At 42.6% G+C, this 24,900-nt stretch overlaps 1 protein-coding gene across 29 annotated transcripts in view; it reads left to right on the top strand.

The window, feature by feature from the left end:
• LOC138836115 (sorbin and SH3 domain-containing protein 1) overlaps positions 1 to 24,656 on the top strand; it is a 238,505-nt gene extending 213,849 nt beyond the window's left edge. For 11 of the 29 annotated variants that reach the window (XM_070034612.1, XM_070034613.1, XM_070034611.1 and 8 more), the window contains 6 exons: positions 1,826 to 2,020; positions 4,206 to 4,961; positions 14,374 to 14,433; positions 15,023 to 15,210; positions 18,265 to 18,377; positions 21,401 to 24,656. In XM_070034612.1, the coding sequence (XP_069890713.1) occupies positions 1,826 to 2,020; positions 4,206 to 4,961; positions 14,374 to 14,433; positions 15,023 to 15,210; positions 18,265 to 18,377; positions 21,401 to 21,468 (1,380 nt within the window). In that variant the 3' untranslated portion in view covers positions 21,469 to 24,656. The remainder of the gene's footprint in view (positions 1 to 1,825; positions 2,021 to 4,205; positions 4,962 to 14,373; positions 14,434 to 15,022; positions 15,211 to 18,264; positions 18,378 to 21,400) is intronic. The other 18 variants (XM_070034619.1, XM_070034625.1, XM_070034623.1 and 15 more) reach the window with 4 other exon arrangements.
• The last annotated feature ends 244 nt before the right edge of the window (positions 24,657 to 24,900 follow it).

Here is a 24,900-nt window from a genome sequence, read left to right as displayed (position 1 = left end):
ATTTTCTGAGATGAGGTATTTTAAACAAAGACTAGACTAATCAGGGCTGAACTACATTGAGTTCACTGACAAAGGATAGTATTTCTCAAGCTTTAATCATCTTTTACAAATTATCCAGCCAACACTTAGTGAGTACCTGTTGCACTGTTGATGACTAGGTTTATGTTTCTAAGATATTGATAGGCTGAAGGGGAAAGAACTTAAGTACCAGAAAGAGTTTGAAAAGCCTTGAAGCTAACAGTCACACTTTACCAGCCTTGAAGCTTGTGGGGAATTAAATACTTTGAGCTCCCAGTGCCTCATAGAGGAAAAAAAGACTTGAAGATAAATGGCCCTCTCCCATGGTACTTGAAAGAGGCTTCAATTAGGCAACATATGTGAAACCACCAGTATGATGTGTGGCATCTGGTTGTTCTTACATAAGCAGCAGATGCTAGTATTAATACCATCGTTATTGCCTCTTAGGGGCTCAGCATGCCTATTGTGCACATGGTTACCCTGTGCAGAGGATTGCCTCTTGCAAAGGATTCAAATATTCTGTCTGTGTCAAAATTCTCTGGGGTGCTAAAGTTATCAAAATTGCTAATTTTATTGAGGACTGAGAGAAGTCAGCTCATGGCTTGCAAAAGATGGGCTGCTTTGCATACAAGAGATACTCTGAACCAGGCATTGGTGACTCACACCTGTAATTGTAGCTACTCAGGAGGCTGACATCGAGGGGATCACACAGTTTAAGTCAGCCTGGGTGGAAAAATCTGTAAGACTCCATCTCCAAAATAACCAGCAAAAAGCCAGACTAAAGGAGGTCTAGTGATAAAGCACCAACTGAGCAACTGTGAGGCTCTCAGTTCAAGCCCTGGTACTTCCTCACCATACCTCAAAAAGAAAAAAAAAAAAAAAAGAAAAGGAAATAAAGAGGCAGATTTTGGAAACAATCTAATATCCCAATAGCAGGGGATCAGTGATGAAATCATATGTATAAACAATAGAATGCCTTGCAGTAGTCCATTAAAATGTACATTTTATAAATGTATAACTATACTGGATGTTGTGGCACATGCTTGTAATACTAGCAATCTGGAGGTAAAGCACAAGAGCATCACAAGTTAAAGTGCAGCCTGGGCTACATAGCAATACCGTGTCGGTGTGGAGAGGAGGGAGGGATATATATATACATATTATATTACATTATATATAATTTTTAAAAAGCTAAAGGGGCACTTTATATTGTTAATACCAAAAAGCAAATAGAAAAGGCAAAATATAATATATACTCAGTTTTTATATGAAAATGTAAGTCTAATATAAAATAAGTCTAATAAAAATATGAGTACATTTAATTCATATGTATTGAGTTAAATCTAGAGGGCTCATAAGCCAAAACATTAACAGTCATTATCCCCAAATGATAATCTAATAGATGGTGATTATTTTGTTTTATGTATATGTTCTAAGTTTTCTATCATACATGAAAAAAATAAAGGTATAAGAAGAAAAAAAAGATAATCTTCTAAAGTTTTTACCTTACAAATAAACACTGAATGTCTCTTTTGCTTTAAGTAACTCAAAAACATTATATTTCATACTCTAGAACAGGAATCTGATACTCTGCTGCTTTTTCCTGAGATCCTTGAAAACCAAGCTTAACTTTGTATCATTCAGAAAGTTCTACTGCTGTGGGCGTTCCCCATCCCATGGTGTCGGCTCCATCCAGAATCAGCAGGGAAGATTTTCCCTGAGCAAAGGATGTGCAGGGTACAGGCAGGGGCCTCAGGTGTTTTGAGGTATGGTAAGACAAGCATCCTTAACTGGCTGTGTCTTTCAGGGTGAGAGGATCACGCTTCTTCGACAGGTAGATGAGAACTGGTACGAGGGGAGGATTCCAGGAACATCCCGCCAAGGCATCTTCCCCATTACCTATGTGGATGTGCTCAAGAGGCCACTGGTGAAAAACCCTGTGGATTACATCGACCTGCCTTATTCCTCCTCCCCAAGTCGCAGTGCCACAGCAAGCCCACAGGTATCTAAGCTTCTTATCACTGCTTTTCTATAATACTCAGCACAGGAATTTCAGTGCTCAGCAGTGCCCATGTGCCAATGGCATGTGGCTTCTCTGGAATGGTTCTTGTTCACTGTGATTAAGAACTGTTGGCAGCAATGCAGACTGGACACTGGAGTTTGTTTTCATGTGTACAAGTAACAAGGAAAAAGGGAGTGGAAAGGAAGAACCCAAGGAAATTGATGTGGGCTTGAGTAGAAAAAGAGAAACCAGAGCCTTTATTAGTTAAAGATGGTGGTGTGAAAACCTCTACTGTACCATAAAACTCGTGGCCGAAGGTGGTCCTTTCTACAATTTTTGTCTGTCAAGATTGCCTTGCAAAGCTGAAAGAGTATTTTGCATTCTCATCTTCAGACAGGTAGATCAGGTCCAAAGTACTGTTGCAAGCATTCACTGGAACCAGGTTGGAAAGGGGACCTTATAGATGGTCAGCCTACATTGGGCTGTAGGCATTGAGCTACACAGTCTATAGGCATAGGAAGATGTTTGCTTTTCTAAACATTAATTATGAGCAAACTTTTTGTTGTTGGTCATGGGGCTTGAACACAAAGCCTGGGCACTGTTCCTGAGCTTTTTCCCCTCAAGGCTAGCACTCTATCACTTTGAACCACACCTCCACTTCTGGGTTTTGGTGGGCTAAGTGGAGATAAGTGTCTCATGGACTTTCCTGCCTGGGATAGCTTTGAACCATGATCTTTAGGTCTCAGTCTCTTGAGTTGCTAGAATTACAGGCATGAGCCATCCACTCCCAGCTGTTTTAAAATGTTACTGCAGCCGGGCGCCACCGGTGTCTCACACCTGTAATCCTAGCTACTCAGGAGGCTGAGATCTGAGGATCCCATTTCAAAGCCAGCCCAGGCAGGACAAGTCTGTGAGATTTTTATTTCCACAGAAAACTGCAAGTGGCACTGTGGCTCAAGTGGTAGAGCGCTAGCCTTGAGCTGAAGAGCTGAGGGACAGTGCCCAGGCCTAGAGTTCAAGCCCCGAGACCGACTCCCTTTCATCCCCCCTCAAAAAAACAGTGTTATTGCATCTGGGTGCTAATGGCCCCCTGCCTGTAATCCTAGCCACTCAGGAGGCTGAGACCTGAGGATCCTCATTAAAAAAACAAACAAACAAAAAAAAAACCTAGGTAGGAAAGTGCATGAGACTCTTATCTTCAGTTAACCAGAAAAAGGGAAGTGGAGCTGTGGTTCAAAGTGGTAGAACACTAGCTTTGAGCAAAAGAGCTCAGGGTCAGCACCCAGGCCCTGAGTTCAAGCCCCAGGACCAATCAAAATAAATAAATAAATTATTACAAACCCATGCTCACTTGCCCAAAAGCCAAGAGAAAAATAAGTGCAGGAGAGTCATGGTGGAAGTGACATCCTGTGAAATAAAGTAACCATACCACTATATAAATTGTGGAAAGGATGGCCAGGAGATCTGGGGACCCAGGATGATGCAGAGATGGTATCTCTTTATCTCTCATCTTCTGATTATTTCCTCTTCTCTCACCTGCTTGCCTCTGACCCCCATAGAGGGTTCTGGCATAATATATTGGTTGAGCTCTCTGCACAATTGAGATCCATATTTGTCATCTCACAGGAGAAAGTGTGAGATTGGATCAAGACATTCTGTTTTGTAGTAATGTGGGATACTCAGGGAGGTGTTTTCACTTGACTGTAACCAATAGTGATTATAAAACAAAATGGCCACACTTTTTTGGAAGACTCGCCTGAGCTCCCTAAAGAATAAAAGCTAAAGGAAGGGACAGTGTTGGGCCACCTTTCCCCCTAGTTCTGGGTCAGGGCCCTTGTTACAGAGATAGTTGAGGGCTGAGGAGGGACTGTCCTTTGGAAATCCAATTCTGCAAAGTGGTCTAGCACAATTGGCAGCTGTCTGATGGGAGCCCTTTCTATGTCTACCCATCTGTTACTCCTCTCCTAATCCTGCCCGCCCGCACTTGTGCACTTTCACATCCCAGTTTCTCTCAAGCATCACCAGATGATTTCTTTTTTGGACACCAGAGTGTCTTAATCATCCTTTCCATTTCATTCTTCTTTATGCCCCCTTGTAATTATTTTCCTCCTTTCTCCTTTTTTTGCTGACACTTGTATCTTTTGCTTCTTCCTTTTGTTTTCTTCTCTCTCCTTTTCTTTTCAAGTGTCCTAGTCACAGCAAGTTCATCATGCCAGCCCCCTCATCTCTACCCAACCCCCGCCGGGTTCTGTCCCCCGAGATGCATGCCATCACCTCTGAATGGATCTCGCTGACCGTAGGGGTCCCAGGCAGGCGTTCTCTGGCCCTGACTCCACCCTTGCCTCCTCTGCCTGAGACTTCTGTCTATGACACGGACTACCTCTCATTGCCATCAAGGGCTCGTCCCTCCCTGCCCCTCAGCCTCCCCTATTCAAGTTGGTCAGTTCGCTCTAATCCCCGCTCAGTGGTTTCCCCATTAGCCTTGCCTCCACCCCACAAAACTTACTCTCTGACACCTAGTACCCAGACCCCTCTTCACATCAATGGAGAGGGTGGGACCCACCCTCACCAAGATAGCTTCTCCCAGCCACTGCTGGGGAGCCCTGATAGGGTCATCTCAGAGCTTAGTGATGCCTTTAGCAGCCAGAGCAAGAGGCAGTGCTGGCAAGAAGAGAATGGACAATGTGAGAGGAAAACAGAAAGTGAGGCAGGTGAGAGATGCCCTGGTGGATCCAAGATCTCTAAGAAGAGCTGCTTGAAACCTTCAGACGTGGTCAGGTGCCTGAGTACTGAGCAGAGACTCCCAGAGCTCCATGCCCCTGAGGAGATCGAGCCCAGCAAGCCTCTGGGCAGCCCCTTTCCAGGAAGGGAGGCTGGGCCCACAGAGCTGCACAGAGGTGGCGAGGCTGAGAGGAAGGCCGCTCAGAGTGGTGTGAGTCAGGTAGGCCTGCAGCATGACTGGGGTGCCTTGGTGTCTCACTTGGCAGGGTGGGCAAGGCATCTCACCCATCAATTGACATCTGGATTGTCAATTGAGGCCAAGTAAGACCTGTAAGACCTGTTTGATTTTCTTGGTAACAAGAAATGGTCTGGGAGGAATGGAGGGGAGACATCGATGAAGATGTCAGGGCTGGGGATAGTTGGAGGGAAAGGTCAAGCTATATTCTGGTCCCTTGAAGTGATTCAGAAGTATTCCCACATTAGGTACCTCCTGGCCTGGTACAAAAGCCCATGGAGATTGTCTTTGCTTTGCTCTGACTAACACAGCTGAGAACACCAGGCTTTGGTGTGTGGTGTGTGATTTATTTTCTTTTTTTTTTTTTGGTGAGGTGCACTTTGTTCCCATAACCCATGATGTGCTGCTGGTGCTCTGTTCTGTCAGGTCTTTGTCCTGTCTTACGTTTGTGTGGAAGTCCAGAGCCTTGTTGTTCAGACTGAACAAAGGTATTTTGGTTCTGGGGAGAGCATGCAGGACATGTCCCCATGATGTGCTTGAGGTCATGGAGTCAGCATGCCACATTTCTAAGTGACTGTCCCATCTTCTCTCTAAGTTAGCTCCAAAGATTTCAGAGTTTGCCCTTAGGGTATTTTGAGGGGAAATGATCTTGGCAACTGGACAGTTCATGATTCTAATTTTGGCTATGTTGTTTACAATCCGGAAAGTTAGTCTGGGCAACTTTTCCAAAGTAGCCAGATTTGAGAACCCAGTTCCGTCCTACTGAACTGTGTATGATAAGAATTTTTGCCTTCTCTGAGAACATCTTCATCATAAAATGAGATAATACCTATATCATTGAGCAGATTTCTTGAAATAATGCGTATGAGTACTAAGCACAAGGGCTGGGAATATGATTGATACTTTGTAAAGGGAAGATATGTCTTAGGTCTTGGACCCAGAGCTCCTGGAATTAAGAACATTCTGGAGCCTCTAAAGCCAGGTGGTTTTCTGAGCCATGTAAACTGTTTATTATCTGTTATATATGATGCTCACAGTAGGCTATATTCTACCCTCATACCAGCAACCCAGTTTACCTTTGAAGCTTTATTTAATTAATAAGCATGAATTCAAGGCTTTCTGGTACCAATTTCAGGGATGTCCGCAGATCATTGATTCTGCTCTTGAAGTGCCTATGCTCATTGAGACAGACAGATAATAGCAGTCATCAGGAAAGTGACAGGAATACTGAGGCCTGAGACACACAGGGCCAGGACTCTAACCCCAGCCCAATGTGTGTGGACCATTGGCTAGTATATCAGGGGTGGAGATCACTAAGCACAAGTATCGGGTAGTTTATAAGTTTCTTTGCTTTTCTCATGTGCAAAGTAGGAGTGGAGATGGTCCCTCCCTGGTAGTCATAGTGATTTCATGAGACAAGGAATGTAAGTGGGGTGCTTGGCTTGTAGGAAGATTCCATAAGATGAGAACTTTCTGCTTGTCTCTTAGTTTGGGACTCCAGGATGTCAGCCATACATGATAGAGGGTTTACTGACTCTGGGATTGTTGTTCTTACTATGTGTTTAGTGAGAAAGAAAAGCATTGTATCTGGTTGAGGAAAGAATAGTTCATTGGGAGAGAGGCTAGTTGAAAAAGACTCAATGTCTCTGACACAGGACAACTCACAAGTCAACCCAAGATGCCTGAAGCCATCCTTACCATCAGTGGTTAGTCATCACTGCAGCCCAGTTCCAGGATCAGTGTGCACAGGAAGTATGCATGGTGCTGGAGCTCTGAGTGAGCTTTGAGGTTCATACTTCCTGCTTCCTAACAAGGACAGGAGTTGAGTAGTTGGCAACCACTGAGAATATGTTGACTGGAAAGTCAGGCTTGTTGGAAATTGGTTTCCCTTTCCTGGTGGGGCTCCGGACCCAAGTCCATTTCCTGCCTCCTCCCTTCCTCCTGCTCTCCTGGCACATACTCCCTTCCCCGTGGGTGCACCTAGGCTGTGACCCTGCTCTCTATTTATGAGAGTTAGGGGTGTGAGGAAAAGGCAGTGGTTCACACACCTTCTCCGTAGTGACTCTCACTTCCCTCCCAAAGGAGCTCTGGAAATAGGAACTTCACAAGGGGCTCCTGTCTGCCTCTTGGGCCTTCTTTAGGTGACAGACAAGCTAAAGGTGGAAAGGAACTTATATGGCAGCTGTTCTGCAGTTGCCCTGTCAGAACACCTTGACCTCAGGCTGTTATTACCTGTTTGGATAAATACAGTCCAGATTTGTTTGCTTATCAAGGAAATTTTCAGCCATTATTCTTCTTACTAATCAAACATTTAATTTTATTGTGCTTTTATTTTTCTGAGGGCTTGGTTGATTATTTGATCAATAAGGAGACAGAATTTACATGAGCCCCTTAAATGAAAAGGTGGTCTGAAATGCTAAGATCATTCACTCTTTTAAGCATTAGCTGTGGTCCACGCACTGTGCTAAGTGCTATAAGAGATGGAGAGGGCTGAGCATCAGAGATTTCCTCTTCCTCCCAGGAAAGTCTCTCTAATTGGACACAGAAGGCCCGTGTGATCTAGCCATTTAGATAACCAGCAATATGCATCTTCTAAAGCCTCCCTGGCATGTTGGCCTAGATAAATTCCCACCTCCCCTTCCTATCTCCATTTAGATGTGGCTTCTCCCAGGAATCCATTCCTGACAACCTCCCTGCCACCTACATAACTGGGTAAAGTAGACTGAGTTTGTGCTGCCCCAGCGATACCTGACCCATATCAGCATGTATTTGTCCCTTTGCCTACCTGTGTCCTTTCAGAGTATTAAAGTCCCATAGCCAGGAGCTACAACATTTGATATGTAAAGGTAAATATTTGTTGAATGAAAGAAGACAAAAAAAGTAACTGACCACAACTAAAAGAATTTATGATGTCCACTGGGGGAAAGAGACCTATTTGTAAATAGTTATAATGCAAAGAAGAAAGAGAATCACAGACTTTCTGAAAGTTCAAGATGGGAAGAAATAATAAACAACTAGAGGGCTGGATGGTTTTCCTGGAAAGAAGTATTAGATCTGAGCCTAAAAGAATAGTTTTACCCTCAATACAGCAGTAGGTAGGTATTCAAGGCAGGTGGCCACGGCCCAAAGCTAAGAACTGTAAGGTGTGTATGAAGAATAGTGTGTTTCTTGTTTGGGTAAGACTTTGAATATCTAGGAGAATAGATGGGAGAGATCAGGGGGACCAGAGGTTGGATGGTATTCATTGGCACTTCTGACATTCATTGGTACCACTTCACAATGCATCTAGTCATCCACCTTTATGGTCCCTGTGAATCTTGCCAATCAGCTCCAGCTCCTTCCCTTCATCACCTGCCCCCATCCAGATCATGTGGATGTGTGAACTCTTCCAGTAAGATGGTTTGACTTCTTACTCATATTCATTGTCAAATGGTTTCCCATTGGGCTATAAGGCATGTCTGGGTTTTTTTGAATAGTAAATGAGGCAATTAGGGTTTATAGGGGGAAATTAGGAGTGGTAGAAAGAGCACTGGTCTCAAGGTTTCTAGCTCCAGCTCTGTTCATAGTCTTCTGGGTGCCTTTGGATGAGTTACTTCTCTTTCCTAGCAGCTTCCTTGTCTACAAACAAAAGACTCAGCTGGCTATGAATACTGATATTCCTTTAACTTCGCTATTCTAGGATTAGGTAAAAGTCCTATGTGAATTGCAGTTGAAATGAGAAAAACATATATAACTTTAAGCTGGGGGTTTATTACAGTCCTTCAGACCTTTGCCTTTGAAAAAGGAAAACTTTCCTTTTATTTATTTTTTGGGGGGACAACTTAATTGATTAGACAAGAACATACACAAACATGTACAAACACATGTAAGAGTTCAGAATTATCCACAGAATTTTTGGAATACTGCTGGGTATCATTTTTACCAACAAAATTTAGAACAATCAAGAAAGGAAAGGGGAAGATCATCCTGGAAATGTCTATCTTCAAGTGTTTTCTGAGTTTCCCAAGATAGTTTGCCTGCCCACATCTAGGCTTGTTATCTAAGAATCTGCAGAATTTATAGAATCTGTAGGCTTCTATATGATGAAACTTGTGATATAACTATAAATTCATAAAATTTCTGAATGAAAATTCATTTTTTAGAGATCATTTGTCCCAGTGACTTGTAATATTTTCTGTATCACAGACCCTCAGAGGATCTAAGGGCAGTACATTGTAGGGGAGTTGGCATGCACACCTAATACTGCCTTGTTTCTAGAGGGCTGTACCTGAGTCAACCTAAGAGCTCCTACCTTGTCCATGGACCATGAGGTCAAGAGCTCCTAGCCCATTCAGCATTTCCATGAAATGAGAAAACTTGTTCCTGAGTAGCTTTTGTATCATAATCTTAGTTCTTAACATGAAGGAAGCCAATCAAACAATAATATATTGAGGGCATGAACTACCAAATGAAAGTACTTATAACAGCTAGGTGTGTCCAGCACATCTATCTCTGAAACCCTTACTAAAATACTTCATTAGAAAAAACTGAGGAGGGAAGAAGCAGCTCACCTGAAGATAGATAGGTGTGCTTCGGTGACATCAGAGGGTGGTTCCCTCACCACATGGAAAGTAGAGTCTTTCCCAGAAAGATCAGAAAAAGGGAGAGGCCTGGCTGGAGGATGGAGATCAGGAGTAGAAGGAGAAAACATGTGATGGAACTTGAAAAAATAAAAAGGAAATTGGAAGTCTTAGGTTACTCAAAAATGGGAAATGTTTTCTTTTGACTCAATCAGAAGGGAAATCTCTAAATAAACACAGAGAGTGTTAACAATTTACAGGATGGGGAAAAACACAGGCTACAATTTTTCCAGAACAACCAGAAAGTATTAAGTATTAAAGAACCAAGATCTGAAGCCTCAGTGTCTACCCCTAAAATGAGGTTAAGAGAAATGGTACTTTTTCAGTAGAAACCCAAATGCCAGCTTCACAGTACTGGACAGTTGTGCGTGTGTGTGTGTGTGTGTATGTGTGTGTGTGTGTGTGTGTGTGTGTGTGTGTGTGTGTGTGTGTGTGTCTGTGTGTGTGGTGAGAGAGAGAGAGAGAGAGAGTGTGTGTGTGGGGGGGGGGTGAGGCTTGAACTCTGGGCCTGGGCGTTGTCCCTTAGCTCTTCAGCTCAAGGCTAGTGCTCTACCAGTTGAGCTGCAACACCACTTCTGGTTTTCTGGTGGTTTATTGGAGATAAGAGTCTCATGGATTTTGCTGCCCAGGCTGGCTTTGAACAGTGATCCTCAGATCTCAGCCTCCTGAATAGCTAGGATTACAGGTGTGATCCATCAGCTCCTGGCTAGTACTGGACAGTTTAAGATGATCCCTCCATCAGCACCTGTTCCCAGCTGTTTTTTTTTTTTTTTTTGTGAACACACTGTACAGAGGGGTTACAATTACATGGGCAGGTTAATGCGTACATTTCTTATCAAGCATTGCAGCCTCCTCCTTTGTTTACCCTTCACATCCCTTCCCAGCCTCCCACCTCACCCCCCCCCCATCCTCCCCGCTTTTCCCCTTCCCAGCTGTTTTTAAATCTCCCCTTGGTAGAATACCTAGAAGATCAGAATGCAGCAAAATGAATGCATAGAATTTAGAGTCTGTGCTTACATCTTGCCTTTTCTCATTTCCAATTCAGACATGTTGGCTCTTTGTTTTCTCATTTACAAAATTTACAAAATGACCACCTTCTTGAGTCAGTTAAAAGAATTGAATAAAATGGGCTCCATGGCTCATGTCTGTAATCACACCTACCTGGGAGATGGAGGTTGGAAAATTGCAATTCAAGGCCCACATCCAACCCTCTTATTTATTTTAGAACTTGATTCTTAACATGTTTAACATTTTGCTCAAGAGGAAAATCAATTCATATCAAAGACTGTCCTGGAACCCAGATTTTTTTTTACTGTTCCACTGGGAAGGCCACTGTTGGGTCTGAGAAGTCATGAAGGGTGGGACATGAGGTGAACAGAAGGATGCTGTCTTGGAGACTTGGGCCAGTCAGGAGAGTAGCAGAGATTCATGGTATTTCTAGAGGGGATCTGGGACCATGTAGAGATGGTGTCTCTGTCCTTAGCTGGTGTAATTTATTTTGGGACTCAAGGCTTTGGCGCACCCCCAAAGCTGGAAGAGGACGCTTAGTAACTGCAGTAGCACCAGGTGTTTTGTGGATCCAGAGGGATTAACAGCTCTCAAAGCTAAGATCAAATCTCTGACCAAGGAAAATGGAAGATAGAAGGACACAGGATAGCAGATCAAGGACACACTTGGGAAGATAAAACAAGCACCATAGGCAGGAAGGGCAACTTGAATGTAAACACAGAAGAAATAAAATTTCAGGTCAGTGACTATTCCCTGCTTACCATTGGTGGGAGAGGCAAGAGTGTAGTAGTGTATGTTGGTTTGTGTATGTGTGTACATGGATGTACCCATACATATTGGACTGGTCACTATTTTTTCCAAACACGTGGGAGAAGTGGAATGCATCCGCAACATCCAAAATGTACTTAGCATGAGCTAACACTCCCTTTATTCTTAGCCCTGGGTGAGGCCTGGTGAGAACTTGTGTCTACTGTCTTAGGCTTACATAAGGGCAAGTGCTGAGGTCCTGGGACAGTTCAGAAGAGCACTACCAAGAAAAGAGAATCTTAGCCACATATGTAATTCAATATTTTCCAGTAGTCACAGTAAAATAGAAGAGATGAAATTAATTTTCATCATACATTTTATTTAACCCATGTATCCAAACATTATTACACCTATGCCATTTCTCTTCATATTTGTCACAGCTCAAATATCTAACAGCCACAGGTGGCAACTGGCTACCATATTGGACAGCAGAGAATTAGAAGAGCTGTATGAAGCTGTTAAGTAGTTAGAAAATGGGGAGGGCTGGAGGTACGACTCAAATAGTAGAGTGCCAGCTTAGCAAGCATAAGATTCAGAGTTCAGGGCTGGGAAGGTGGCTTAGTGGTAGAGCGCTTACCTTGCATGCATGAGACCCTGGGTTTGATTCCTCAGCACCACATAAGCAGAAAAAGCTGGAAGTGACGCTGTGATTCAAGTGGTAGAGCACTAGCCTTGAGCCGAAGAGCTGAGGGACAGCGCCCAGGCCCAGAGTTCAGGCCCACGACCGGATCCAAAAAAAAAAAAAAAAAGGAATCACAGTTCAAATCCCAATACCACCAAACAACACCCAAAAAAAAAAAAAAAAAAGAAAGAAAGAAAGAAAGTATAAAAAAAGAAGAGGAAAAAAGTGAAGATGGAAGAGGAAAGGAGGAGGAGAAGGAGGAAGAGGAAGATCTATTCAAAGTGAAAATAAAATTTCAAGGGAAATCCTTGTAGCCAGGTGCTGGTGGCATGTGCCTAAAATCCTAGCTACTTAAGAGGCTGAAATCTGAGGATCTCAGTTCAAAGCCAGCCTGGATAGGAAAGACCATGAGACTCTTACCTTCAATTAAGGACAAAAAAAAAAAACCTACAATGGGGCTGTGGCTCAAGTGGCAGAGTGCTAGCCTTGAGCAAAAAGGAGCTCAGGAACAGTACCCAGGCCCTGAGTTTCAAGCTGTAGACTAGAAAAAAAAAATCTCAAAGGAAGCAGTGTTTGAAGTAGAAGGTTCATTCTTGTTCATGGTTATCGATTTCCATGTCCACCGAGGTATACTCCATGCCATTCTCCTCTCTTCCAAAAAGTCCAGATTTATATTCCAGCCATATAGGTTGTTTCCGTTGAATCTAAACATGGAGAAACTGAATCTGGGGTAATAGGATAAATATTTATCTTGCCTTTTTCCTTCGTTTATCCAGCAAGGACTAAGTGAGGAACTTCATCATCCTACCTCTCAGGAATGGGGGTGTTTGTACTATCCAGATGCTAAGGCCATGATGATGATTTTCTTCTGTTTTGAGTATGGTAAAGAAGGTACTAAAGAGGCAATCAGTATCTATCTAGTACTGTGGTTCAAAAAGTTAGGCTGAGAACCAGCAGCATTAGCACCAATTAGAAATGTAATCTGCCCTACCTCAGTTGAAGCAAGTGAGAATCTGCACTTAGCTGGGTCCTGGATGATACCTACCTATGTTTGCCCTTGAAACATAGTTATCTATAGAACCCCAACTACTGACAGTCAATAGCAACTGCAGCCTCAGCTCCAACAGCTGCTGTGACAGAAACTCATTCCTTTGGGCAGTCACTTTTGTTGGACAGTGTTCACTTTTAGGTTATTCCTTCTGTCAGTCAAATGATAGTCTGTCTATTTTGCCATCAAGGCACCCAAGGTTCCTTTCATTCTTCAGAAAGCCTATGACGCTGGCTTCCATCTACCTGGCACAGGTCTACAGGTTCTGAGACATTGTAGAAAGAGCATGAAATGGCCCTTCAGTTCTGTCTTCTCCTTCACTACTGCCAGAATTCAAGGAGAATGGTTTGAGTGACTGTAGTTGAAAGGGGGGAATGGAAAACTTGAAGGACAAGAGCAGGGAAGTGATGGCTGGAATGGAAATTGGTCATACAGGACCTATTGAAGTTATTACATTTCACCTGGATGACTTTTTAGATGTTTATTCAGAGAAACTAATTAGAGTTTGGAATTGAGTCCTCTGGTGGAAACTTTTCCAGTAGGGGCCTGGCCTTCTACAATGGGAGGCCCACTCAGAAGAATGTCTTGATTATACCTGTCTCTATATCAACACATGGTTCTGGGGCTAATGTGGGACTAGGGACAATCACCTCTATCTATATCTGTTTCTGAAAGCAAGCTCTGCCCTATGAGCCCTCTGAACTTGTTTTATACATCACTAGAGTATGTCATGTGAAGCTATTTCTAGAACAGTGAGCTTGTCTGAGACTTTATTCCTCAGGAATATGTCAAAAGTATTATGCATTTACAACTAAGTACCCAAATGTAGCAGACTTAAGTTTATGAGCCAATTCTATCATTGGCCCTCAGTCAACAAAAACTGATACTAGTTCCCTTCTTCAGAGATGGTTAGCTGAGACAGGGGAACAGTACACATACTGTACACATATGGAGAGGGCATATCTGCTCCTAAAGACAGCCCTGTCATGTGTCTCTCCTGCCAATCTGGTGATCCTATGTTGTTCATTCTTTTACTGCAGCCATATTTCCAAGTTTTCATTTCATTGCCTGAATGCTTGCTTCTAACTCTGTTACATCTGCATTTTCTCCTGTGCATCCAACATGTTGTGTGAGTTTCTCACGTGGAAACTCAGTGGCCACAGGCCGTGAGTATCCGGTGTCATCTGAGTGCAATGGTGTGGTACGTGTACTTGCTCATGCTTTTATTTTGAATCCTTCCAAACATGACATCTGCTAAAAATGTCTCCCTTATGATTTGCTTGGTGATCACAGCCTTCTCATCATTCATTGAGAGCAGGACCTGATCTCACAGAATCTGAAAAGAACTATGTGGTAAGATGCCTGTCGACTAAGACTGTAGTTTTCCTAAAGAGAATCCTTACTGGCTCAAGTCTAGACCAAACTAATGCCTGGGAGACACACAGAGCCGTGATGTACAAGATTCCATGGCTATTGTAGTAGAGCCAGGTGTTCGGCCACCCTCTCTCCCTTCTGAAGAAGCAGAGGGATTTCGAGACAATTTTTCCAATTTGCCTACATGTGGGATTAAATTAATGTATTAATTTATTAATGCATGACTGGGGATACATACTTGCATTTCAATCCTGAGATTATTCCCTTTGTAACAGATATTCACTAATTACAGGCTTTTATGCTGCTGCCTTTTTATTTTTAATATTCATACTAAATCCCAAATTCTTCTATATCTTACCTGTTTTTCCATGCTTTCGCCTGGATCCCTCCTGCACTCCACTACTGGAATCTCTTTTTTTAACTTGGATCTTCAACTCTGTTTTTTCCTTGGACTTAATGTGCTTCGTCTGGAATGTTACATCTCTTCCTCTCTTCCTTTTTGTTTTTTTTTTGTCCCCACATTGACTGTTTTATGGGGGTTTCTGGATATCCTGGGGCCACCTCACAGGAAGCAGTTTGCAATGAGATCATAAACATTGCTGAGAAATCTGTTCATTACTGCAGCACTGTCTCTCATCCCCTTGACTTACATCACAAGGTATCCCCTTCTGACAAATCATCTTTAATCATTTCTCAGCAACCTCAAGCCCAGCAGCGAAGAGTCGCCCCAGACAGGAGTCAAACCTCACAAGATTTGTAAGTATAGTTGGCTAACTTTGCTTCTTACATTTCCTGGTGGACTTTGGGCTTAGACCTTAGAAAGCGGATCATGGACTGACCTTTGGGACAGCCACTTGGAGGGGAATGAGTGAATCACTTCTTACTTTTTTAAGGATATCTATTTTAAGCGACTGTGAAGACAGGTGGTAGGCAAATAAAGAATGCTATGAACTACTAGGAGAAAGAGGCAGGTAGAGTTAAAACTAAAAGTGAGAGCTAGGCTGGTGGGTTTCATCTCTAGTGTTGTAAGGAACACAGAAGAAAGAGCAGTTAATTTTGAGCAGAAATGAATGGACAGGTTGACTAGTTCATTCACAAATGTATTGAGCAGGGCACTTTTGGCTCATGGCTATAAGCCTAGCTACTCAGGAGGCTGAGATATGATGATCATGGTCTGAAGCCATCTGGTGCAGAAAAATCTGTAAGGCCCTTATCTCCAATTAACTAGCAAAAAGTTGAAAGTGGAGGTTTGGCTCAAGTGGTAGAGTCCTAGTCTAGAGGGAAAAAGCCAGTGTTCTACCACTTGAGCTACAGCTCCACTTCTGGCATTTTGCTAGTTAAATGGAGATGACAGTCCTCTGGACTTTCCTGCCCAGACTGGCTTGGAACTGCAATCCTCAGTTTTCTATCTCTTAAGTAGCTAGGATTATAAGTGTGAACACCGGTGCCTGGCTTCCACTGTCAGTTTCTAAAGTGGGAACGTCTGGCCAGGACTAGGATATGAACAATAGCCACTGGGCTGCCTCTCTGGCCACTGGAAAAGTCTTGTCGACTTCTGAGACAGATGTTCCACTAGGAAGGACTGAGGAATAAACGGGGAGGGGTGCTATAGATCAAGGATTATTGGGGAAAGAACTAGGACTTGGGCATGTTTGTACCTGAGGAGCCAGAGGTAACAGAGCTGAACAATGTAAACCCAGCGAAAGATGCTCCACATGACCAGGATAAGGGACCCTTGAATATGGAATAGGGTCAGAAAGGTGAATGGAGACATAGAAGCCCAAATCTGGAGGGAAAGATTCAATTATTGCCCTAGCAGCTTAATCTTCAGAAGTAAAGACAGAGCAAGGAGCACTCCATTGAGAGTAGGGCACCAAAACTGGCAAAGGTAGTGGAGAAAGGACTCCATGGGACAGAGTCCTAAAGCCATAAGAGGCTCATCCAAAATTAGAGCTTAGTGAATCTATACCCAGGCCTCCAGGGTTCAGATTCTCTCCAGCCAGTGTTCACTGTCTGAAAACTGACAAGCAGACACAGTAGAAATTAAGGTGACAAGATACATTAAGATGTTAGCAAGGACATATGTTGGGCAGCCAGCTGTAGGAACCAAGTTGGATAGGAAAGAGCAGACAAACACAGATGCATTACAGCTGGAAATCTGTTTGCCTTTCTCAATTCCGCAGTAGATACCTCCATTCCAGTAGCAGAATCCACAATCAAAGTACCAGGACACTTAGAGAAATGTGTAAAGGAAGCTGTCCCTATAGTTTTAGCAGAACAGCATGAACCTCCTGTTTCTGGAAACAGACCACATGCTTGTTTCTGGTCTCTCTTAGCTACATACAGGGAGTCGTTGACATGCTTAGAAATGGCAAATGATAGTTTCACTTTAAAAATTCTGCTGTTGGTGTTGTATTTCAAAGTAATAAGTACAAAGAATTGTAAAGTTGGCACATAGTAGGTGCCCCTTTAGCATCTGTTTAAGGAATAAATAAAAACAAAGCCTTGCCTTGATGACAAAGTAGTATCAATGAAATTGCTATAATCAGAACAAAGATTAGCACAGACCAAATGCCTAAGGCCAAACAGTGAGTAAATTTTAAAAAAGAAAAGAAAGAAAATCTTAGTCAGTCATCACTGGGATTGGGCGGTGGGGGGAGAGGCAGAAAGCTTTCAGGGGTCTTAAAGCACTCAAGATGGTTTTACTAGACAGAGAATACATATGTACTTTTCATTTATTTTTCTGCCTCTATCATCTACCTGTTTCATAAATGCTTTATGTTTTCCAATGTATATAGCCAGAGTATAATGCCTCTAGGATTAAATAACTTCTGATTATCCTTAGTAGTCTACATGTGTTCTCGTATTTTAAGAAAAAGCCTTGGATTGCTTTAAAGGCAAAGAGTAGAAGTAGGAAGGCATACTAGACCAAAAAAAAAAAAATCTGACTATGGTAACCAAATAAAATTAGAGGACTGATTGTCTTGCTTGTCACGAATTTCCATTCCTCTCATCCCTAATTAATTTATATGATGAACATATTTCCTCAAGTGTCACATGATTAGAGAAGTAGACAAAATATTTTATCCTGCTAAGCTCCAGGACCAAGGCAGAAGTTCCCAAACTCAGAATGCCAACAGAGTGGGCAGGGACAGTAGTGGTCACTGACCAAATGGCTCTCTAGAGCATCTCAAGGGTCAGTCAGCCCCATCTCTGTCTCCATGAGAGGAGGAGAAGGAACTTGTACAGCTACCTATGCACAGCCTACCACAAAAAACCAGGACAGAGCCCCCTTTTCTCTCCAGACTCCCATATATTCATACTCCTGGAGACTGTCTGATTCTCCCTGAGGTGGGGTCTTTCTATCTGTCACCTCCTCTATCTCAGTCTTGGCCTGGTTGTGAGAGGAGGACACATGAGAGGAGGGCTCAGGAGCCAAGAAACTCTGCCATGACTCCTATTGTATTTAAAAGAAATAGTTTTATCCTTACTGATAAGTGGGAAATATTTCGTAAATATTAGTTTAACAGAAATGTGATTAAAAACTCATTATTAGCCAGGTGCCTGTGGCTCATGCCTGTAGTCCTGGAGATCATGGTTCAAAGCCAGCCCAGGCAGGAAAGTCTGTACTCAAAAAAGCCAGAAATAGCATGAGTAGCTCAAGTGATAGAGCACTAGCCTTGAGCAAAAGAAGCTCAGGGACATCCTCAGGCACAGAGTTCAAGCCCCAGAACCAGAAGAAAAAAAAACAACTCATTATTTAATCCTGTTATCATGTGAGTCATTTATATTCTTGCTTCTCATTTATAGATTTAGCTACCAAGCATTATATAGCTATATACCACAGAATGATGATGAGTTGGAACTCCGAGATGGGGATATCGTTGATGTCATGGAAAAATGTGACGACGGATGGTTTGTTGGTAAGACTCTCATGGTGCTTTTCGTCCTAGATGCTATGGAGGGAAGCAGTAGGTGTGATGAACCATCAGTGTTCTCTGTACAGAATATAGCATTCTCGAACTCTGGTCCACAACCAAGAGATGCTGCTCAGTGGTAGAGCTTTAAAAAAAAAAGGTGTGGGTGGTACTTGGGATTGAACCCAGAGCATCACACATGCTAGATAAATGTTCTACCATTTGAGCTAGTTCTCCAGTAACCCCAGCTCTTTTGTTCTTCTTATTTTATTTTTGAGATAGAGTCTCACTAACTTTACCTGGACTTGTCTCTGGTTCAAGATCCTGCTGCCTCCATCATTAAGTAGATGGGATTAGAAGTGTGTGCTACCACACCCATGATAGAGCATTTGCTTTATCATGTGAGGCTCCCCAACACACAAATACACACACACACACACACAAAACTCAACAATAATAAAGAACTGTCTTTATGAAAAGAGGAAAGAAAAATCAACATTTATTGAGATTCTGTTATAACCCAGACACTGTTTGATGTGCTTTTATTGACATTTTCATATAAGTAGTCATGTAGGACAACTGTTATCCTCATACTCAAAAAGTGAGTGCAGCTGAGCACTGGTAGCTCATACATATAATCCTAGCTACTTAGAAGGCTGAGATCTGAGGACTCAGCTTTGAAGCCAGTCTGGGTAGGAATTTGTATCTCCAATTGACCACTAGAGAACTGGAAGTGGTGCTGTGCCTCGAAGTGGTAGAGCAAAGGTGCTTAGAGACAGTGCCCAGGCCCTAAGTTCAAGCCCCATGACTGACCAAAAACAAAAGTAAGAGCTGAGCAGGGAGTTGGTTGTTCATGCCTGTAATCCTAGCTACTTACGAGGTTGAAATCTAAGGATCTGGCCTGTGTAAGAAAGCCCATGAGATTCATATCTCCAATTAAACACCAAAAAGCTAGAAGTAGAGCTCAAGTGTTAGAGTGCTAGCCTTGAGCATATAAGCTCAGAGACAGCACCCAGGCCCTGAGCTCAAGCCCTAGGATTAGCAAACCTTAGTATGCGTGCACATACACACACAAATAGTAGCCAAGAAGCAATGTCAGAAGCCAGGATTCAAATTCTCCACTCCCCTTTCCCAAAGCCTATATGTTCTTTCTGCTTAGATATGAATACAACACTGGGAGACACTGACTTACTCTTTGCCTTAGTTTCCCCTTTCTTTCTGAAAACTAGCTTTTCCTTTCCTATCTCTGAAAAAAAAAAAAGTTGTCAAAAATTCTAGTGAGACCAGCAAGTCTTGGCATAAACAGGAAGCCAGAAAGATTTTCCTTGGCTTCAGTGGCTTCTGAATCAAAAGTTATTTGTCCTCCCAGGTCCCCTAGAAGCCTACAGTCCCCACTACCCTGAGTTCTGTTCAGAAGAGAATCAGATGTGGGAAATCAGGGGCCATTTGAATGCAGTACAGCCTCATAGAAACACTCAGCAAACCACATGTGAGATTTATAATTTTCTAGAGGCCAACTTAAAATAACAAGAAACCAGTGAAATGAATTCTATATATGTTATAAATCCAATGCATTCAAAGCATTATCATTGAACCGATAACCAGTATAAAAATTGTTAGTGATAAAATTTAAATGCTTTTCATATGAAGTCTTTGGTATCCAATGAGCTCAGCTCATTTCAGCCTAGCCATATTTCCCTTGCTTGGTTATCACATGTGGTTATCATATTAGAGTACAGCTCTACTCAGCACATGACAGACTGAGGCAGCCAGATTTCAATTTCAAGGCCAGCCTCCTGGGCCCCATAATACCTTGTCTCCAAAAATACATTCATACATACATACGTACATACATACAGACATACATGCATGCATGCATACACACATAAGTCCAACAAGGAGAGGGGAGGGAGGAAGTGTAGCACCTGTATACATTAGCCACTAAAGTCTTCTAGGAGTATTTCTGTTTTCAGTGGGTGGGGGAGGGACACCAGTTCTGTAATGGAGCCACCCTAGGCCATTGGATAAAGGAAGTATTTGGAATGGGTGTCTTCCTTGAACACTCTAGTTCATGAAGCAACATTTAGGAACACTCAGCTCACTTCCTTCAATACCTCAGTGAGAATGATCCCAAGACCATTGTCCCAAAGTTTGGGGTCTTTTATAGGCCTAACATTCAAAGGTCAAGCACAGTAGTCCACCAGAAGTCATTTTTTTCCCCTCATCTGTAAAGAAGACACTAGCTATGTATAGAAGTGCAGGTGAGCTCCTTCCCACCTCAGGGCCTCACCATCCTAGTTCTGTGCAACCTTCTTGACTATCCTCCTTAGATGCCTTTTAGAAATAGCACTTTGGCAAGAATCCCAATCTGCTAGCTTTGGCTGCGTGAGGGGATATATTCAGTAGGATTCTGGAGCCAAATGGGAGCTGATTAGGACACGGATGCAGTGGTCCAATTAGAATGTCTTCTAATGACACATGGTGATAGTACAATATATCTCAGCCACCCTGCTGTAGAGTGACTCCAAGGGAAAGTTCTAGGCTAGAAGTTCCAGATGAGGCGAAGTCTAAGAAGGGCTTTGTTCCCAGATGGCTTAGTGGGACCCTTAAGCCCAGGCTTTCCCTTGCATAGGCAGTCACAGTGACGGGCTGTTAGAGATCCTACAGTTATCCAAGGTGTCCTTTTATGTTGGCTTTATGTGCTAGTTCTTCCAAAATAAGAAGTATTGGTGAGAACAATGGGCAGGAAATCAGAAGACTCACTGGGTAGATTCTGCCTCTGATACTTGTTAAGCAGAAGGACCTCAGAAGTGTCCTTTATGCTCTCCAAGGCTGGGTTCTACCACTGAAAAGGGAGAATCGTAGAAATGCCTTATTTCTCCTCATTTTGTGGCCTGAGATAAGCTAGGGGAAAGTGCTTTGGAGAGTATATAATTTTATAAACAGCAGGATTGTTATCAAGGGATATTTGCTGAAGATCTCAGTGTCTGGGTCTTCTCACTCCTGTTTTTTTTGTTTGTTTTTTATAGGTACTTCAAGAAGAACAAGGCAGTTTGGTACTTTTCCAGGCAACTATGTAAAACCTTTATATCTATAAGAAGACTGATAACCATAGAAATTATTTTTATTGAGGATGAAGCATAATTCATGAACTGGTCTTTATTTAAAAGTTAAGTTGGTAGGAAGATGAATGCAGTGGATAAACTTAAGAAGTAAAAACAAAAGGAACAGAGAAGTGTGACAATTAAAACTCAAGTCTGAGCTTACTGTGTATCAGGGCTGAACCGTGTGCTGAGCAAAATGAATTGAGGCAAATCAGATTTACTTACCTACTTCTGGAACAACTCCAGCTTTCCCTTCCCCTCCCCTTCCTCTCTATCTACTGTCATCTCAAAGGGGTCCTTGAGCCTAGAATAACCCTTAGGGAACTAGGCAAGTAGATCCCTAGCCATGTTCTGGAGACCCCAAGCCTGGGCACCCACTGACTGCCCCATCCTCTATCACTAGCTGCCCTGGACTAAATTGAGACTGTCTGCTAAACAGAGACTGCCCCCCTTTGCCATTGGACCTGCTGAGGTCCAGGTAAGGAAATGGAGGCAAACCAGGCACCTTGGTGTTGAGCTTGCATTACCCTTGACTATGCCCCCATGAGGTTTGTGCTGAGATTGGGGAGCAGATGGTCAAGGCCGATTGGTTAGGTTTGTATTTCCAAGCGACTAAGTCAAGAAGCCCTGCCACCTCGGAGGCCACTGGCAGTGCTTAGCTTATTCCTTTCCCATATCTCTCTGGCTTTATAAACAGCTGCCTTTAGGGTAGGGCAGCTGCATTTACCTGAGCCCTATAGTAAGCTTTCTTTTCTGGCTTGGGTTTGGCTGGGAAAGTCTGGGATTGCTAGACCCATTTTCACAGGAATCCCAGAATGACATCTAGAGTTTATTTAACATGCAGTGACATGCTCTGGTTCCTGGTCTACCCATGAGGCCCTGGGCTGAAAAGAGATGCCAGGTTTCCAATTCCCCCCCCCCAAATCCCCAGAAGACTTCAAGGACCACTCAACATGTTGGCACCTCCAGGTTGTGAGTATTCTTCATGCACCTGCAGAGGCTTCCCAAGGTGTGGATCAGTGGCTTGAGTATAAGCAGCAACTTTCCACAAGCAGCAGTGACCAGAAGTCTGCCCTGTGTGGAGGCTGCATCTGAGGAGGGAACTTCTGGGCCGCATGGCTGCTTCACCACTACTCTGACGCAGCTGTGATAAAGATGTTTTATTAGCTTCTCTGTTAGACTTTTCAGTGACACAGAGATAGAGGCGCCCCATTTTCTGCCCACCAGGAACTGGAGGTGAGTGGGGAGACAGAAAAAATAAACTGACTGCAAAGAGAGATTGCGATACGTGCTAAGGAAGTTTGAGAGAAGAGATGAGTTTCCCCTGGAGGGACCCTGGAAGGTGTCATGGTATTTCTGTCTCCATACCTCACTTCTGAAAGAGGATGCTGAGAGAACTTTACACTGGGAGTCATTCTGGCTGGAAATACTTGGAACTTTTTCCAGAGTCTCCAAACTCTCATCCTCCCCACAAATCCACTTCCAAGATGACAAATAGGAGTAGCAATTCTAAGTGGTATGGGTGTATACTGGAACCCTGGCTCTCTGCAGCTAGCTCAGAATTACCCCAGGACTACTGTCCCAAAATCTGGAATCTTTTCCAAGTAGATAAAACTTGTCTTTAGTACCTCTGCCTCAGTGGTTGTCCCAGACACTCATCTTAAGATCCCACCAGCTTCCCACCACCTGCCAATCAGCCTCAGTACCCTCACTTTCTCCCTAACCTTTCAAGGAGGCTTTCAAGAAAAAAAAATTACTCCTGACTGATTTGCACTGAAGTGTAAATGGCTGATAAGAAGAATGTGTTGCCTCTTCTCTAGAGACATTTGTTTGGAACTAGGACAAATTGGAGCCTTAATCCCAAGGGAAAAGTGTGTGTGTTTGTGGACTTCAGGGGCAGAAGGTTTTATGGTAGAACGAAGCTTCTTGATTTTTTTCTAGGACCCCATGACTGTATGACCTATAGCTTTGGAAGCTCTGCTCCCCCATCCCAGAGCACAGAGCCTGATTTTTTTACTTTTGTCTCTGAAGGAATATAGTAAAAATGCATATGTGCATGCATTTTGCCCAGCAGCGTTTCTCCCCATTTGGAATGTAATCCTTATATTGGCTGTGTTTCTTGGTCTTTCTTAAACACAAACCATTAATAATGAAATCTTATTTAACTTTTTTGGAGGGGTGCTTCTTGATTAATAGGTAATTTTGAACACCTCTTTAAATACAGCTAGAAAGTAAAACCAACTTGTAAAGCCACCTTTGCATCTGATGCCAGCTTCACGCAGCGTCTGTCTCTCTCCCCAAATACAGGGGTTGCCTTGCCAACTTGCTCTTCTTTAATAAAATCACATGTTAAAATTCACATCCCCTCAGTTTCCTATGACTCTGTGTGAAAAAACAGGGAACACAGGTTCCCAATTACTCTTTTGTCTTCAGACATTTAGTAACATAAATTACCTATTTTTTATGCTGAAATGTTTATACAGGTTTATTAATAGCAAGTGTAACTACCTGGTGACATGCCTTGCAACAGGTTTTGATATATTAGCCATGCTTCCAGGTAAAGGCTAGCCCCAAACTACATATCTTTTGCAGTCTCTCTGGGATCAGTAAAAGGAAAAAAAATTCATATGCTCGAGAACTGGGAGTGTAAATATGTATATTTAACTTTGTATAGTCCATGTACCTACCTTGTATAGAAAAAGTTTTAAAAATTTGAACAGAAGGGAGTAAAATAAGGGAGTCACAGAGGGGTTTTGTTTTGCATTTTTATTTAAATGAAGGAATTTCAAAGTATTCACTTTTAGCAAATTTGCCATTGGAAACTGTTCACATTTACAATAATAATTCTTCTGGAAAGAGAAGGTAACTATTATTTCAGTTGCAGTTTAAAAAAACTTTTTTTTTTTTTTTTGCAGTTCTGCAGTAGAATTAAATCCTGTTGCTAGAATAGACTACTACCAAAAAAGATCATATTCTGAGAGAACTGACATTATATATAACCAATTAATTTAAAGCATTGCCATTTAAATTTTCACACTGAGTGCATGTACTCTGCAGGCACGGATTTTTCTGTTCATTTATTTTTCTTTACTGCAGTGGATTGATTTGATAAATAGATGTGTTAAATTACTACCTTTGCTGTACATATTATTTAATAAACTTTATTAAGAATTGTGTGGCATATGTTCTTGCCATTCCTTCCTTTGTCAAGTTTCCCAAGTGAGACTTCGGGTCATGCTTCAGTTTCTCATGGTCTGTTCTCAGTTGCTCATATTCTGACCACCCTCCCCCGCCCCCCCGCCGCCATTCTTGAACACCACTTCTTTCTCTTATTCATTGGCTCTGTCTAAATTGGGTACTGTTGATCATCTTGCCTTTCTTTCTACAATATATTATTTGTTCTGATAACAAAAATAATGCACGTC

This window comes from Dipodomys merriami, unplaced genomic scaffold, assembly GCF_024711535.1.
Source record: "Dipodomys merriami isolate MVZ:Mamm:240054 unplaced genomic scaffold, mDipMer1.0.p SCAF_249, whole genome shotgun sequence".
Taxonomy (NCBI): Eukaryota; Metazoa; Chordata; class Mammalia; order Rodentia; family Heteromyidae; genus Dipodomys; species Dipodomys merriami.
This window is presented reverse-complemented; position numbering and strand designations above follow the sequence as displayed.